The 19,074-nt window shown below is 41.5% G+C and overlaps 1 protein-coding gene across 8 annotated transcripts in view; it reads left to right on the top strand.

The window, feature by feature from the left end:
* The window catches only part of TNS1 (tensin 1), a 564,007-nt gene that overhangs the window by 513,807 nt on the left and 31,126 nt on the right, over positions 1 to 19,074 (top strand). For all 8 annotated transcript variants that reach the window (XM_083153686.1, XM_083153691.1, XM_083153689.1 and 5 more), the window contains one exon: positions 5,392 to 7,110. In XM_083153686.1, coding sequence (XP_083009812.1) covers positions 5,392 to 7,110 — 1,719 coding nt within the window. The remainder of the gene's footprint in view (positions 1 to 5,391; positions 7,111 to 19,074) is intronic.

Raw genomic sequence — 19,074 nt, 5'->3', positions numbered from 1 at the left:
TATTCAACAGGCCACATGTTTTATGTATGTTAGCATTTGGTTATAATACACTGTATATCATAGTTGCCGACTTCTATGCTGGGCAGCCAGGTCACTGAAGTAGAGGGGCGAGGCCGTCTCCGGAAGGGGGGACTCAGGGGCGGAGCCGCAGATGGACTGCTCTAATGGGGGGCGTGGCTATAGCAAACGCTGCCTTTTAGCCCTGCCCCCTGCAGCCGGTATTTTGTGCATTGCACTGCTAGGGGCGGGGCTAAAAATGACGCGATCGCGTCATTTGACCTGCGGACCCACTGCCGGGTGGGGGTTCGCGGGTGATGTATGGAAATTGCGGGAGGGTTACCCCTCTTTCCGGGGGGCCGGGAGGGGGACCCGATTTACGGGACCCTCCCGGCCATTCCGGGAGGGTTAGCAAGCCTGCTGTATATACTTCATGCAATAAGTGTGTTAATTGGTTTCTGTAAATGATTTGTGCAGCTGGGTGTGGCCATTTTTTTTATTTATTTTTTGGTAACAAACAGATAATAGACAGAATGTGGCAAAAACAAATGGGAACTTTTTCTTTGGAAAAAAAAACACACCCAAAAGGAAAGAAGGCGAAAGTGAAAAAAAGAGACATAGGTCCTTATTCAGATCTGATCGCAGTACAAATTTGTTCTCAAAGTGGCCAAAACCATGTGCACTGCAGGTGGGGCTCGCCGCACTATGTAAAATCAACTCCACGCCAACGTGGATAGTGGGGGTATGAAAAGGTCGGAGAACATGTACAGCCGCCCCTCGCGGGCTCGCTGCGCTTGCCACGCTTCGGGTTGGCGTTGATAGTGGGGGTGGCGTTAACAATGGGGGTGCATTTAACATAGTAATCACCCATCAGGATGCCTGTTCAATTAAAAATCGCATTGCATGCCATTGTAATGGCATGCGATTTTACGCGATATTAAAATTGTACAGTCCGGGTCTTAGGACCCAAAAATCGGGTCCCATCGCATACCTTAATTAGTGTTATGCGATGGCATACGATGGGTGCCGTGCTAGGAAACAAGTACCGATAAAATAAAGAGCAATAAAGTACCAGCCTATCAGCTCCTACGTACCTTTTTAGTTACAGGCTGTGCTGTAAAAATGGCAGTTAGGGACTGCTTGGTTGGTAGTTTATTTATCTTCAATTTAACGCATACCAAGCCTTGGTACACCTGCCCCTACGTGCTCTCCTCCAGAGAGTGTCATAAATAAAGTCTATCTTTATTTGATATTATTAAAAGAATTTTGGTGCCTATTTACAATTGTCCCTACACCTACGAGTGTTGTCTTTTCTTTCTGGTTTTCCTTCTGTGCTTTTTGTCCATATATTTAGCTTATCAGGCAGAGTTGTTTATTTCCGTTGTCCTGGGAACCATCATGTTGCTGCTTTCTGTATACAAGTGGATTCAAAGCAGAGCACTGGCAGTAATGAGTTGTGTCCTAATGCACCTCTGTACCACCTTACCGTACCCCTTATACAGATGTAGCTCCGCTCTTTCAGATGGTGGCTGGCTATAGAATCGCCAGTCTCCGCCAGCCGCCGGAAGGAGGCGCGCACACACACGAGACAACATAAGTTTCTATACAGTACATGTAACTATATAGTTTATACGAAGTACCAATTGTGTTTGTTTTGCCAATCTCCTGCTGTCTTGGCAGTAGAAAGGTGCGGATTGTATGCTGCTCTTGGGTGAGTCATACAGCAACCACTTACAAATCCTCTCATAACTTTGAAATGTGTACATGATGGTGTTGGCATCGTGCAGTCATTTGGGAAGGATGTTTGATGCCATTAAGTTCTTCTCACCTCCACCCCTAAAGCATGTTGTGAATCAGTCAGCTCAGAGCTTCCCAGAGGGTATAAATATATCTAGGATTCACCCCAGGGAGCAGGGTGTGGCACCATGATTCACTGACACAGAACACGCTGGATGTACAATGTGACAGTCCCAGCATTGCTGTGTCTGATTACATAGTACGACTGTGTTTACTTGTATCGGTGAAGGTAATATTGTCCATCCTGTGCTCTACAAAGTCTTTTTACAGTTGTCAAGTGATCTACACACAATAGAGACATAAAAACAATATTTGTAAGTACACAGCTCCCTCGTGAACTGATAAACCTTAATATGGTTTCAGCTCACAAATTAGCCACCTCCTCTGTGTAGGTGACACAGTTTGGAGAAGTTGTACTGTAGCTATTGTGGCCTAAACCACTTTATCAAAATGCAGCATAATGATTTGCTGGTCACTAGTGACATCACTGAGACCGGAGGTACACAGGCTTAAACCTTCTTATAACCTGGGTTGAGTTGCCGGGTTGGTTGCCTCGCATACCGGCATGTACTGTATGTGTGCACAAAGTTGCTGTGAGCGATTCTCAGAATATCTGCTAAAAATGCCAGCTTTGCTCACAGCAACGGTTCTTTTATTCTATATAAATATAAATACAGCCAAGTCACAAAATTGAAGTTTAGTTAAATATTGCACCGAAAAAAGAACGGTCACTGTTTTGAACAGATATTTTGAGGCTCTATCATAGGAATGTTGGCACTCAAAAGATTCATAAAAAGGTTTGCTTGGCAATTTTCACACCTATTTTGAGAAATTCCCTTGGCACTCAAAGGGTTAAAAGTGGAGAAGTACAGTGTGCAACCTCCTCCGTTAGGGCCCCCTCCAGTGTCCCAACGCGCAGCCGAATAGAGACTGAGCACTAGAGCACTCAGACTCCACTGTGCATGTGCAGACCTCCGGAATAATGGCTTGGCAGACATTTTTCCGGCGATTCCAGGAGCGCAGCTGCCTTCTTCACAGGACTCCGGTAGTATAAAAATAGGTGCAGTGTGGCCCCCATGGACTCAGGGGCCCATATGGACCGTGCACATAGCACCCATTATAAATAAACCACTGGGAAGCTCCACTTGGGCAGAAACTGATATGATATGATGTATGTGCTATGTAAATAGTTTTACTTCCCACATCCTCATATTTACTTTCTTCAGATGATTTACACAAACCTGCATCATGTTGTCCCTAAAATAAAACTCTACAATCACCTCAAGCCCAACACTGTTTATTTATAACATGTTCTCCACCTCCCATGTCCCCTCCTTTGGCTTTGTCTTCCATTCTGGTACACTTTACAGGGATTGGCATCGTTTAGTAACTAGGTCGACAAGCATTGGGTCGACACCACTAGGTCGACATGCAGCAATGTCGACATGGATCTAGGTCAACAGGGGTCTAGGTCGACATGACATTATGTCGACACTAGCCTTAGGTCGACAGTCAAAATGTCTACATGGGTTTTTTACGTTTTTTTTACCCAAATGTCAACACAGTCGACATGGATACAGTTTGAAGTGCAATGTATCCCCTCGCTTCACTCGCTGAAATACCGCCTGTCGGCACATGTCGGCTCCAAAAACAGTGAAAAACCAAGCACATGTCGACCTAACGCTAGTGTTGACCTAATGTCATGTCGACCTTGACCCATGTCGACCTTGCTTCATGTCGACCTAGTGGTGTCGACCCAATGCTTTTCGACCTAGTTACTGTAGACTTAATGACCGTATCCCCTTTACAGACAGCAATACAACATCATTATGTACACTGCAAAGAACATCATTTGTTATACGATGCGCTGCGCATGTAATATACTGCCACCCATGTCTATAATCTTTTCTGCTGCTCCAGGCTGTTGGAGACCCCTGTTTGATACTTGTGTTTTAATTCTTAATCCGTCATTTCTCCCATAGTAAACTGTTATCTGCAGCACAATATATTTTATCTTATACCCCTTTTAGACCAAGCATATGACCTGGGATATTGCCGGGCATCCCAGGTCTTAGTTTGGCGTGAAAAGGTTATCCCAGGATCACAACCTTTGACAACCCAGGTAGTATTCCTTGTGAAAGTACCCCTGGGTAATGTTAAAAGTATGCAGAGAGCAAGATCACGGGCAGTTGGAGATAATACAACCCGGTAATAACCCGGGTGCAGCCTACAGTGTGGACATGTTATTAAGAAGATGGACACTACTGGAAACCATGGGCCTTGTTCTGTATCAGTCACTCCCCCGAGCGTTTGCTTGGGGAAGCGTTGTTTTTTTTAATGCACATCTGCATACGTTGGGTGCAAACGGGCACAGCAAACTGCTAGCTCACTGTCCCGTTCGCACCCATCAGATCTCCCAACACACACACAAAAAAAAGGTTAAAGAAAATTAGGCCGACCCTATGAAGGTAGGCATGCAGTATATGGACCACTGAAGGTCGACACCTAAAATAGATAGACATGGATAAGGTTGACAGGGTTGGAAGGTTGACACAAGCATTAGGTCGACAATGAAGGTCAAAAGGTCAACATGAGTTTTTCACAGGCAATATGTGCAGACAGGTTGTATTTCATAACCTACCATCCTCTTCGGCATGGTGGGAGAATAAAAGTGTGCCGAGCGCAGAAATGCACCGTGCCCAAAGCTTGGCGAGCAGACGCGGTACACTTAGACCAGGCATGTCCAAACTATGGTCCTCCAGCTGTTGTGGAACTACAAGTGCCATCATGCCTTGCCACAGTATTGCTATCACAGAATGCTAAAACTATGGCAAGGCATGCTGGGATGTGTAATTTCACAATAGCTGGAGGGCCATAGTTTGGACATGCCTGACTTAGATGGTGTCCATGTCGACTGTGTCAACCTTCGGGACAAAAACAAAATGTAAACAAATTTTACCATTGTGGACCTAATGCTTGTGTCGACCTTCCGACCCTGTCAACCTTAGCCATGTTGACCAATTTCAGATGTCGACCATCAGTGGTCGACCTAATACATGTTGACCTTCATGTAGTCGACCCTATGACCCATTCCCGAGAAAAGCCTGAACCCAGTGGGAGATGGCAGCAGGTCATATCTCATCTCTGTGACTCGCAGCTCTGTTTGTGGAGACAGCTGATAATTGGTTTTCATATGTTTGTATACTGTGTTCCAAATGCCATTACTGGATGCATTAAAACAAGCTGTTGTTGACGTCTCAAGTTAATCTTGGTAGGCTAAAGTGCTTGGATCGAAACCGGCTCCTGCGGGATTGAAGTGATGGCGTTTGAATTAACAATTAAATTAGATTTATGACTGATATTTGTTCTGGTGAAGACATTGTTCTGCAGTAGGAATTGTTATCAGAGCTACAGTAAAGCTGGGTTTTAGTGGGTTTATTGAAGAGATATTTTGGCTCTGCTTTGGACCGTTGGATATTATAAGAGCTTTTGAATTATGAGGACAGCAGAAATCAACAGTCAATATTAATGTGTCACATTGATGACATCTATCAAAATGCAAAAGTGGTGATAATGTGTCTTCTCTTATTGTTATAGTTGGACATACGCAGGGTCCTTTGGATGGAAGTTTGTATGCCAAAGTGAAGAAGAAAGACTCCACAAATGGAAGTACTAGCACAGTAAATGCCAGTGGCATCCCCCTGTCTGCTGCACCCAATCATATTGAACATACCTTGTCGGTGAGTAGTGACTCGGGCAATTCAACCGCCTCGACAAAAACCGACAAAACAGATGAACAAGTGGTCAATGCAGCCTCTAACCAAGGGCTGACCCCCGAGGAAAAACAGGAGCTTGAACGGCTTCTCAGTGGCTTTGGTTTAGACACTGACGCACAGATGCACAACTTAAATACAGGCACATCTGTAGCAGGAGCAATGCTGCATGTGGTCCCTGCACAGGTTCACGTCAATGGGAACAACATGTCCCCTCCAGCTGAACGAGAGACTGACATTTTGGATGACGACCTGCCCAACCATGATGGTCACAGTGTAGGGAGTTTGGGTACACTATCATCTTTTGATGGTACCCCTAATATAAGTGAGACTAGTTACCATGAGTCTCCCCATATCAATATGTCATTAACTAATGGACCAACTTCCATTAATGGCATAGATAAGCTGCATAGACATGGCTTTCTTGGGAAGGAGACTATGATTAATGGTGTATACCCATATAATAACCAAAACACCTTAAAAACCACAAGTTTGCCTCACTCTCATGAGATTAGTAATCAACTGAGGCCTTCAGTATCTGCCCAGGATAATCTGTCCACTTATCAAATGAACCAACCAGCAATATCAAACTGGGGACAGCCTCAACAAGAGACATTAACACATAAGCACTTATACTATTATGACCCGAATGGTATGTACCACTCTCAATCCTTCACAACTGCAGAACCGGGGAAGTATGAATCCAGTACACCGTTGCCTCAAGCACCAGCCAGAAGTGGCAGCAGCAGGGAGGCTGTACAGAGGGGTCTTAATTCATGGCAACAGGGTGGAAGTCGACCACCTTCACGTCAGCAAAATGGGACACCAGAGGGTCAAATTATGACCACCCCAACTTCACAACCAAGCACTTTTCAAACTGTTTCTCAAAGCCACAGTATCCCTGAGTTCCCCATGATGGCCTCACAGAAGGAGATTGAGCAGTCTATTGAAGCACTTAACATGCTAATGTTGGACCTTGATCCTTCATTCTCACAGATGCACAAGTCACAGAGTGTACCAGTTGCTCCAAAAGAGGAAAGAACTATGCCAGTTGCAGGGTCACTTTCTGCCCAGCCAGCCTTAGGAATGTTCACCCAGCAGTCTCTACAGGTGGGACCTGAAAGACCGAGTAATGCATATGTCATGACATCACCTGGCACCCTGCCCGCAACGCCTGTTAGTCAGCCTCATACACCTATGGAGCAAGGTCCAAGAGTATATATGTCTTCAGGATACGAACCAGTGCGGCTGACCGAGGCAAACAGAACTTTAAATGAGTACAGAGAGCCATATTCACCTGCAACCTATTCTCCATATGGTTATCCAAACCAGCAAGCTCCTTCGGCCTTGGTGAGGAGTTACAGCTATGGGACAAGCAATAGCGCATCGCCATCTTCTATCCCACCATTGTCTGCCTTTATGCAAAGTAGTCCACAGCATTCTGCTGTAACGTCCCCTGCAGTCACAGCTCAGCCTACCACCAGAGAGGCCCCAGAGGATGAACACTATAATCTGGAAGGTCTTGTTGCTCACAGAATTGCAGGTAAATAAGAATGGTTTGCTCTGGTCTAGAACAGTGTTTTAATGATTTTGTATCTACTGCACATGTATAGTACTATGTTTTTACTTAATTAATATTAATTGTTACACTCTATCTACAGTGATCTTATTTTTGCTGTGTGTAGGACCTTTTCCTGGCAGTAGCACACTTTTGGTGAGGTCACCATCTATTAAGTTACAATCAGTTGACAGCTAGATCTTTCTATAGAGAGCATCAAAATTATGACTGCTGCAGACTTAAAAATATTTATTATTATTACCAGGTTTAGTTGCTGTGCCTGCAGCTATTATTTGGGCTGGACCTAAGAACTTACAATGAACAAGTGAATCATTGAGGAACGAGTAGCAAAGTATTTGAAACATCTGTGAAATCACAGATCCACAAACCAGTGTGTGAGCTGATCCACTTTAACCTATTCATGGAACAGGAGAGAACTGTACTTCCTGAATTTTGAGCACTACTGAAAATTGCGCCTGCACAGATACCCAGGCTATTTAACAGCGCCAATGGAAAGCACCCAATAGCGATGGGTCTCGCCTATTAGATTACTACTGCATGGCATTTAATATTGCACCTCTAAAACCCTCAGTGCAATTGCTAATAAAGCATACCTATTGGGTAACCTTGTAAACACTGCAGGAGATAGAATACATTAAGCAATATAGTTTTGACATTATAAAAAAAAAATAGATGGTACAATGGCGAGGTGCTAATTTTTATAACTTTTATTTTCTGGTTATAGCAACATTGACACTAAATGTGTATAGCTATTTCTGCTAATATGTTACCAAAGCAAGTACAATTTTTCCTGAAAGAGACTGCAGTGTAAAATGATCACACATGTCCTCACACCACCCTCTACATAGTCACTGTGCGGTAACTGGCATCATTTGTCATTTAAACATTGTTATGGTTACTGAATGCCCAGGCTAAATATTTGCATGGTTGGTATACAGAACTTGGTCATTGCAGACCATGTTTGGAATTCACTGACCACAGACAGCATGTGGGCAAGCTCACATTCCACTCAGCCTCTTACTGGACCCGCTCCCTGGCGTGATACATGGATGTGATGCTAGAGCTTCTGGATGTGTCACACAAACATCTTTAAATGCTTATAGAATGGTTTAAAGAGCAACTAACCCAAAAGAGTTTGATCAAATGGTAGTTTTCATATTACTTCAACACAGCGCTCTCTGTAGCCTTGTTCTGTTTGTTTCAGGCAGACAGTCTGGTGTGCTTCGCAGGGAATACCTCCCCCACTACATAATGTATTATTTCATATATGTTATATATGTATGAAATAGAAAGCAGCAAAAGGCACCAGTATTAAGGAGGATAGGTATGAACAATTTGGTATATGAAAGGGAATCCGGGTCACTTACTAAGTGCAGTGGAAATATCCATCACTGCTTCTCAATGGGGATTTCCAAAGTCTGGCACTCCAAACACTATTAATGTACGGTGACCAGTGCCCTCACAATAGGAGCATATAGAAGGAGAAAGTGCAGTAATATTTCAATCATATTGCCGTCCTGATAGAAACATAGAATTTTGTGGGGTAGGATTGGAGTGTGCTCCGGCAATAAATCACGGGTGCATGCTCCCGTTTTCAGTCCCCTAATGGTCGCTGGTTGGAGGAGCTTGCTCCTCTGACCAGTGACTTCCCCTGCCTCTTCTCCTGGCAGTGTGTCATTTTCATCAGCGACCATCTCTGGTCGCTGATGAAAATGGAAAACACTGAGCAATATGATTGCTGAGCAATATATTGCCAGCGATCATATTGCTCCATGTGTGCACAGCTTAACTCTACAAAAACATGACATTTCACCAAGCATAGCTCACTTGTATTCAGTAGCAGGTTTTATCTTGCAAATACTCTGCAGTCTACCTTTCCCTAGGTAGTGAGAGAGCCCTAATGACCAGACTGACAACCCTGAGCACCCTAATGATCAGACTGACAGCCCTGAGAACTCTATTGACCAGGTTGATTACCGGAACTGGAACTAATAGGTGGAGCCTGTCCTCAGTCTCCATCCAAACCCCAGGATCCTTTAACAGGAATTTACCAAAAGCCAAAAAGCTCTGAGCAGAAAAAAAAAATCAGAAACCTTCGGACATTCAGCAATTATGTCTTCCTTCAAATTCTCTTCCAGTGTGTATATATGTGTGTGTAGATATATGTCTAGTGTTCGTGTGTAACTGAAATACTGCCATGGCAGTGAGTGAAACTACATCTATTTCTCTTTCACAAATGCTTTGAAAGCTAGTAGATTTCACCCACTGCTAACAGATGGCAGTATTTTGGACCCGCACGGACACTATATATATATATATATATATATATATATATATATATATATATATATATATATATATATATGAAAAAAGATAGAAGACAGAGCGCGCCACTATTTTATGGAGATCCACCACCAGAAGGATCAAGAAAATATATCGACAGGTCACTGTACAACAGTATTTAATACAATTAATTTAAAAACAAAGTCAAAACATTTTTGCTTGTATGCAGTCAGTTGGTCGAATCAATATAATCAGGAAAAAACACCCAACGCGTTTCGTCAAAAAAAATGACTTCCTCAGGGGTAACTTTCCTTAGGTAAATGGATAGTGAATGTAAGTTTTCACTCCGGATAGCGGTCTTACTGACAAACTGTACAGAAGTGTGCAAATGGATCCCTTGGAGATCTTAATGCTGGTATCCAGCTGCAACAATTTCCATATGTATCGCTTAAAAAACAGGTCTTGAGAGATTCTCTTCAAGCCAGTTCCTCAATATGTGGAAACACAGCAGACAAGTATCAACCAACTGCAGTTATATCGATTCGACCAACTGACTGCATACAAGCAAAAATGTTTTTACTTTGTTTTTAAATTAATAGTATTAAATACTGTTGTACAGTGACCTGTCGATATATTTTCTTGATCCTTCTGGTGGTGGATCTCCATAAAATAGTGGCGCGCTCTGTCTTCTATCTTTTTTCTTGTATTCCCCGCTTCCCCCGCTAACAGGGGGGACTGACAGAGTGCTGCCCAATCTACTTTATCTAGCGCATTGAAAGAGTACCCCACTCTTTGTTCCAATATATATATATATATATATATATATATATATATTATTCAATACAAGTAGACACATGTTATATTATATTCCAACCTAACTCAAATTAAAATATCTGAGATTGAACAAACAACTCTTTGAGGATGATACAAGTGAGAATTGGATTGGTAAACTAGAGGCAGAGATTAAAACGTACAAGGCCAATACCTATCCAACTATACGTATAGTAACTGGAATGTTTATACAGTACTAAATAATCTCTGCCACTCCTCTGCATCAGATTGCTGCGTTAGAAGGGAAGAGTTTGACTATGAGCAGGTATAGAGTGATTGACAGCCTTGGCAGAACATTGGCAGAACATTTGATGCTGCAGCCTCCCGTCTTTCTCACCTGTGTCAGACTCAATAACAACATTTCTGTACATATGTGGGAGAGCTTGTGTTTAAGGTGATGAAGTAGCGAGATAAAACACTGTACACATTTTAAAATCTGGTGGTTTGGAACATTTTATGTATTTCTAATTCAAAAGTCAGCAAGTTTGTGAAATGTTTATGTATAGCCTATATCACTATCTTAGAGCCTGTAGATATCATGGTTTTACTAATGTCTATGAAGACACCTGGAGCCTGATGCAGAGAGTACTGCACCTGGTAGCAAGCATATCCGCATATCGTGTATGAAATCACACTGGGTACATGCAGGCTTACGTGACTGGCACTTATGTCAGACTGTTTGTAGAAGTGTAAAGAAAGGGCGTGCTAGTATAGGCCGGGTACAGAAAGGGCTTGTTAGAACACATACAGAACATTCAAACACACATGTGAGAAAGCAGCATTGTTTGTGGATGGTCAATTACATGACGATGATGATGATGATGATGATGAATGCCAGCACTACTAGTGAACCACCGGTGATATTTGGCTGTTTGTTAATGCTCTGCTGACACACTCATTGGTGCTCTCTTCATTGTTTGGCTATAGATTATCATTTTGTGTAATGTGTTTATGTTTCTGTTACACATGTAATGGTTGTTTCTGATATATTAAGAAAGTATTGGAAGATTTCGTGATTAACTAATATGCATTCTGCAAACACGACATATTCCAAAACACATGAGCGGAAGTATACAGATTTGTTCTCATACACCTTGCCTCGATACGTCATTTGCATCACTATGCGAATAGAAAGCACAAGTAGCTTATGCCTATTAAAATGATATGTGAAATTCCTACATTCTGAGTGTAAATAAGATACACATTAATGGAAAAAGTTGCAGGAATCGACATTGACTCTACAGAGAAGGGCTGTTGGTAACATGCAAGCTGTCTAGATGTAGGCAGACATATCTGTATGCGGCATGTCATATAAACCAGGAGCCTTATCCACTGGTGCCTTCCCACACATATCTTGTGATAAGTGTGGCTTAGTATATAAAACTGCTGATTTTTGTTTTTGTGAACGCAAACTGTGCCTGCATGGTGGTACAAGTTTGATGCCACCTTTGAATCTCTCCCCTAACCGTTCACTATGATTTTTGTATACTGCAGATGCAGTAGAGACATCTGCAGGGCAGAGAATGGTCCTGCACTCAATTTTTTTTTTTGTTTACATAAAAAATGAAGAAAAAAAATCGTACTGTGAAAGAACATCACGACTGTTGTTAGAAAATATCCTAGTGAACAATAAAATCTGGTGGTTCCATTTGCCATTTACTTTGCATCTACAAACCCAGCATATCCTTTTGAATAGACAAGTCTTACCAAATGTTGAAGCAAGAGACTAAAATATAGTGATGACTTGTATGGAATGTGACGGGTCAGCAGTAGTATTTAGTTTTCGGAGACCGAGGGTTGAATTATTCCCTCTGAATATAGCTGGACTGTAGTTGTGTTCTTTGTGAGCTAGGAAGCTGAGTGGATATAAATATATAGCCATCGGATCTATAACCCTGAAATAAGATACTGTGGCATTGGTTACAGCACAATAAATATAACCTACTGCCATTGTAATTTAATGGTATTAAAAATAGATAACTAAGCATTAGGGAAACAATCCTATTTCAGTTTTTACGTTATTTGTTATTGGATTTCTTTTTTTTTTTTTTTTTTCGTTAGATTTTAGCAACCACTAACATTTTTATGTGTAAATGTGGATACATCTAGTCAAAATACAAATAAAGGTTTATACTGCCCAGTAAATAATCAAATGTCTAATTATAACTAATCTATTAAGTGATCTGTAGTTTGTACAATATTTCATGAAATTGCCACAGAGTAGAGCTATGGACACACTGGCCGATCCGGCGGTCGCCAATATCGATTTTAAACCGGCGGCTGCTGGGACCTGGTCATCGGCTGGCAGGGTGGGAGGGATAGTGCAGCGGGGGCAGCGAGGGCCATACTGCATTCAGCAGCTTGGTCCTTGTTCCGAGATAGTAGAAATAGAATGTCCTGCACAGTCTATTTCTAGATTCAATTTTGATGCCTCTGGGCCGCACATCAGGATTGAATTGGGATCGGGTGTTGCATAGCACGTTGCAATTTCACTACGTGCAAATGCATGTATGACCAGGAGTCAACAAATTTCCTTAAATTCCCAGACAAATGGTATAGTGCATACACACTGCGCAATCTTACAGACTACAGTGATATATCATAAGTGGCCACATCCAGGAGTATGCTTCCATTGGCCATATCATCCGATTGAGCTGCCCGAATGACCAACCCGAAGGCACAATAAATGACTCACAGGAGCGTGCTATAGTGTGCACAAACTGGATGATGTGAATGATTTTAAAGTCCTGATCCATTGGGTTTGACCTAAAAAAACAAAAAAGTCTAATATGCCTAGCTTAAAAATATTGATATAAATTAAAAAAAAATCTAAAGAAGCAGACATTTTTGAGACCTCCATGAAGACCAGGTTACTGGTACAGGCAAAAGATGGAGAGGTCTTTGTAGGCTACAAGTTATTTAGGTGCTTTCCCACAACAGAACCTGAAGCCTTTCCCAATGTCTGCATCAATAGTTCATACTGAGGACGTCCCACCAAGTAAGTTGCCAAATACGTGTAATGCTGGCCATGCACTTTTTTCCCGATTTGTGGCAAATGGCATGTGTCTTAGATCTGATCCTCTCCGATGCACGATCCCGAGCGCATAAAACAGAGCCCCCTAGATCGCTGCAGTATAGATCTATCGGCAATACTTCCTGGGATCACATGTGCGGGTGGTTTAAGGGTGGCAGCTGTGACTCCCCTTAAAGAATGGCCAGATTTCTGATTTGCACTTCTGTTTTGTTTCTGTATAAAATGTTGTGCCGGATGCAACAAAAGCACTACAGTATGTGCCCCCTAATTTTGTTTATGAATCACGTCATCTAGAAACAAGTTAAAAAGCTAATGAAATGAGAACTCCAGTCCGATGGACTGCATTGATAATCTGCTGTTAAGAGCAGATTATCAACTATTGATATAGATTTTTTTTGGTAAAAAATTACAGTGGACCATTTTCTGAATCTGCTGTAGTTTTAATTTTCTATGATATATCACAGTAACTTGTGAATGTAGTGTATTGACCTCACCTGACTTTTGTAAGAGTTAAAAGAGATGATATTTATCCCCTCCCTCAGGTAGATGCAGTGTCTTTATATGGGCATTCTCCGTGCTGCACATACTAAGACAAATACCTTGTTGTACTATACCAGATTCCTGCTCACAGACTGTCAAATTCATATCTCCCGTGGGCATGGAAATTGTGACTGCCAGCTTCATTGTGGCTTACAGGGCTGAAATGTACTTATTATTCAGAGGACAAGCAAGTTCTTATTAGTTATATGGGTTTGCTGCCCAAAAGTCAACAATTCCTGCCCCCTACGCTATAACACATGTTACATAAAATATAATTTATAATAGGAAGAATATAAGGTCAGATTTAAAAAAAAAAATGTAACTCTAATACCCCTTTCACAAAGAAACTGAAATTCCCGGGTGAACTAGTTCCACCCGGGAATTTCATAAATTACACAGGTCATTTTTCTGTGTGAAAGGGTCAATCCGGATTCTGCAGATGATCAGGGTCGGAGTTCCGGCATTTAAGATGCGGGGCGACCCTTTCACACAGGCGAAAAACCCCATCTATATTTTAGACTCAGAGATTTGCTCTCCTGTGTGAAGGGGAACCGTCAGCGAGCGTCTGAATAACCTAACGCTTCAAATGCCGGGTAATTGCCTGGTTATTCAGCTGCCACTGTGTGAAAGCAGTGTAAGAGGAAAAAACTTAAGGCCCCCATACACTTATGCGACCTCTTGGAAGGAGAAGTTGCATAAGATTTTCCTGGAACGGGTGGCAGGATCACATGCAATATATCTACTGCGATCGCTTTCACCACTGCTGGAGGCTGTCCGATCCTCAGACTTCCATCTGATATGCACAGGACCACCTACCTGATGTCAAACACATGTGATTTGGCCACTTTTCACACAATTTTTCAACCCGATCCATCAGAAATGGGTGAATAGTGGCCAAATCACACTAGTGTTTGGCTAGCTTTAGACCTGAAAACATTGTGTTTTCATGTTGTGATGTATACTTGTCACTGAATAAACCTCAACAAATCACCCAAGGTTGATATATCACTGTACCTGGTAGGTCCAACTGGCCAGAATATTATGCTTTACAGTGCTCTGGCATACTAACTATTGCACACAACTGACTACAAATGTCCAGGATAATATGGCCCTTAATATGACCATGCAATCCCAATCAGTATTTGATATCCTATTCATTTCCAGTTGTATTCTGAAAAGTGTGTGTACTATAAGATAATTGATTGTGGTCACATATGAAGTAAAGCAAAGTACAGTGGGCCTCATTCTAGTTCACTCTTTCTGACAAAATCCTTCTTAGATGGACAAAGCCATGTGCACTGCAGGTGGGGCAGATGTTACTTATGCAGAGAGAATTAGATTTGGGTGGGGTTTTACTTCAAAGTGAGATCTATATTGCATTGTAAAAATAAAGCAACCGGTATTTACCCTGCACAGAAACTAAATAACTCACCCAAATCTAATTCTCTCTGCACATTTTACATCTGCCCCCCTGCAATGCACATGGTTTTGTCCATCTAAGAAGGATTTTGTCATAAAGAGTGAACTATAAGAATAAGGCCCAGTATGTGGCGGTATCACTTAAGAATTATATCTGCGTTTTACTAACAATTTGTAAAACACAGCTCAGTCCAATGTTTGTATCAGATAATATGAGGCCTAAATGTAAGATTCCAGATGTTGGAAGTCCAGGGAGATTTCATAAGCTGCCAATGTCCATAACACAAATGAAAAGTGCACGATCCAATAATGTAAACAGGTAAAAGCTTTCAATCCGCTAAATTTGTGTTCTGGAAATGTTATCAATTATGTGTCTATATCTATTACATGCGTACAATGATGTTGTTTTCCTTTAGAACAACTACACTTACATTCCTATCATCACTTCACACTTTTAACTAAATCATTTTCTCCCCATTTTTTTCTCATGTGTCTTGTCTTTGTTTCTCTCCTCTTGTTGGGGAATCTCTTGTCCCTTGTTCCCTCTCTGATTCCATCTCATCCATGGTCCTGACCCCTCCATCAATCTGCCAGAGTACAACAGCAAACTTCGGAATATCCATAAAAGTATGAACACCCCCCAAACACCCACGCTTCACCGCCAGCGTTCCTTCACCTTCTCTGGTTTGTTCTATCTGCTGCCTTCTATCCATTATGCATGGTGTGTCGCGGCCTTGGGCGCAAACAGTATCTGTCTTCGTAGCTTTCTCTGTTCATTATGATATGGATTGGCTCATATGCTGCTACAACAAACCAGAAGAACTGAGTTTTGTTTGTTGTGTTCTGTATACACTTAAGTATAATACACAGTAAATGTTCCAGACAGTAACTAATACAAAATGTTGGGCGTGATGGACATGGGAGACAGAAGTGTCCTCTTTGATTTAGTTTGAATGCATGGGGGTATGGATTGCTTCTTCTAACCTTTTGGGCTTATGAGCTACCAGATCGCATGGGGTGTGGTGCCTTTCTCTCATGACCTTGTGGTTGTGTGACTCTGTTTTCAACATCTGTGTTTGGGATTCACTGCACTGAATTGGAACTAATGTTGCAAACGTTTATTTTTCCTTGTGGGTAAATTTGTTTAAGTCATTTCCAAGTAACTGTAGGTTATTATGAACTTGGTGAATGTAGTATGTCATTAGGAATGATGGCATCATGATGGGGGGTGGTACATTAATGATTTGCTTGAGTAAAGTCATATATTGATATGATCTGTCCAAGAAAAGGTAAGACGAACCATTCCATCGAGTTGGCCACAATGTGTCTTCTACAGCTGGACTCTAGTGTTTGTAGGACAAGAAGATGAGGAGTTCGCATCCTCGGGCATTGGAAACTCTTTTGTTTTAGGCATCTTTAATTCTCTGGTTACAATTTTAACATTGATCGCATTTAATATTTTGTAATGTCACGTAAAACAAACTGAGAATAGCTGATAGCCCATTTTCTAAAATAACTCCAATGACAATATAATGCAGTTTATTGTCTGCAGAGGACTCCACGAGGGCTGTAAAGTATGAAAATGTTCAAAAACTGAAGAAACAAAATTGGGCTAAAAAACTCATGTCAACTTTTTCATGTGCCAACCTTTTGCATATGGCCTTTTTGTCATGTCAAACCTGTGTATACCAGGCGCTTGGTGTCAACCTGTTTATTGTCGACCTAGACATTGTCTGTCAGCCATCCAGATACCTGCTGGAAGATTCTAATGCGCCCTGGCATGCCAAGATGGGGGCTATTTGATGTGACCGCAGAAATGATGTTTGATGACATCTTTTTCTGTATATGATGTAAATTTTGGCACAAGGTGATAATTTGGTGATAGATGCACTTGAATATTGCAATTTTTTTTTCTTCAGAAAAACAGGTAATTAGCTGCTACCTTTAGACATCAGGCTACTCCAATCTCCAGACCTCACCCCATGCAAATTTAGCTCACATTTTTTCTTGACACATTGTTCGCATTGTACAGTATTGGGAGGGAATACCACCCAGTCAGGTCTGAAGACCGTATTAGATGTTGTATTCTGCTATAGAAAATGCTCTTCTTCAAATGGAAACTGTTGATTATTACAGTGGAGGACACATCGAACAATTATTAGGCTCTACAAGTGATTTTTATTTTTTGTTATTGCCACTTAGTAACAAAATGTATAACCATTTTTTTCCCCAATAAATATACATCCTCCTAAGTACCTGTTTTCCAAATAAACCTCTTTACTAGACTTAGAACTCACTCCAGAGTAAGTAAGGGGTAATCACATTTTTACAACCCTATTGTTGTTATAAGTATAGTTTAGGGATGAACTTTTTAAATGAATAATAAGATTATGTTCCCCATGTACAGATTTTTCCTAAATCCAAAAAAGCCTTAAGCATTGGCTTTCCTTCAAATAGCCCATATTGATACCATATGTCATTAATAAGTATGTCATGTTATAAAATTGTATTTCAGATCTGTAGAATAAGCATTTATAATAACACACAGAATGCAGACAATGATTAACGGTATGAAACACTGGGTTGGGATGTTCAGTCACAATGTGGAGTAAATAGTTTTTGTGTTCTACTTTCAAAGCCGTAGCTCATTTTTGATGTGTGGTCTCCTGGAATTCCTAACACAATCCATAATCATTTACAGTAGGTACAGTATACAGTATAACAAGTTCCCTGGTGTTAATGGGATAATATGCGTTTTTTTTATAAATAGGGATTTTGTTTGGTTTTCTATATTTAGTGCAGAAATAGAAAATCATAGGCCTATGTTTTTAACACATCTTTTGTTATTGCTTACTATGCTTCTTTCACATCTATAAATACAAAATAAATCAGTTGAGCTGACTGTGCAATGTTCTCCCAGTCGGCCATGTTACAGGCAGTTGAGGCTCCTCATTATGTGCAAGTTTCCATTTCACCCTTGGCTGGGAAACAATGGTCCTTATTTTGATGCTTAGAAAATTAGACTGTGTGTCAAGAATTTGCTGTCTACATAGCTGTGTATCGTGTTCAGACAGAAAGGCGTTTGCTGGATTTGGGCTGGTTGCAACTTGCTGTAGAACTGCCGCCTCCCCTTATTATTCCCCCAACATTATTGGAGTGACAAGATGAGATCTATCTATCTATCTATCTATCTATCTATCTATCTATCTATCTATCTATCTATCTATCGGTTTACCTGTATCTGTCACTTCCTCTGAATACTTACAGTACATGGAGTGCTGATAAGGTTGTTTTTAAAAAAAAAAATATATATATATATAAGCGATCAGTACCACACCAGTACCGGTTTTTGGAAAACTGCACATGTGTAGAATCTATTCTCCTTTGAGTCCTGTGATTGCAGCACAGTATAAGGAGGCATTTGTGGTAGCTGGGGCAGCCGTCTTTCAGGAAAAGCAGGATCGGGATTAATGTCACCCCAGTTTCCCGGGTGTGGTGAGAGACCAGGCCAAATACTGTGGGGGGGTATGCAATGTGCCGCCACTATTTCCGACGTGGGAAATATCGGCGGCTCCCCAATCAATGCTGTTATTAACGACGAAGATGGTCACTGAGTGTTTGTGAGTATATGAGAGCTGTGAGTGAAATGTGAAGAGAAGAGGGCATCAGCGTCATAATTGATGCGGGATCACGGCAGAACGGGCCCGACTTCAGAAGCTGTCGGGGCCCGTTCTGACGATAACGGCCGTGGATTTTCGTGATCGAGGCCGCAGATCGACAATCCACAGTTATTCAATTACTGTAAGTGTTTGTTTGTTTTT

The sequence above is a fragment of the Crinia signifera genome, chromosome 7, assembly GCF_055691185.1.
Source record: "Crinia signifera chromosome 7, ASM5569118v1, whole genome shotgun sequence".
Classification (NCBI taxonomy): domain Eukaryota; kingdom Metazoa; phylum Chordata; class Amphibia; order Anura; family Myobatrachidae; genus Crinia; species Crinia signifera.
The sequence above is the reverse complement of the archived record's forward strand: the minus strand, read 5'-3'. Positions and strand labels throughout refer to the sequence as shown.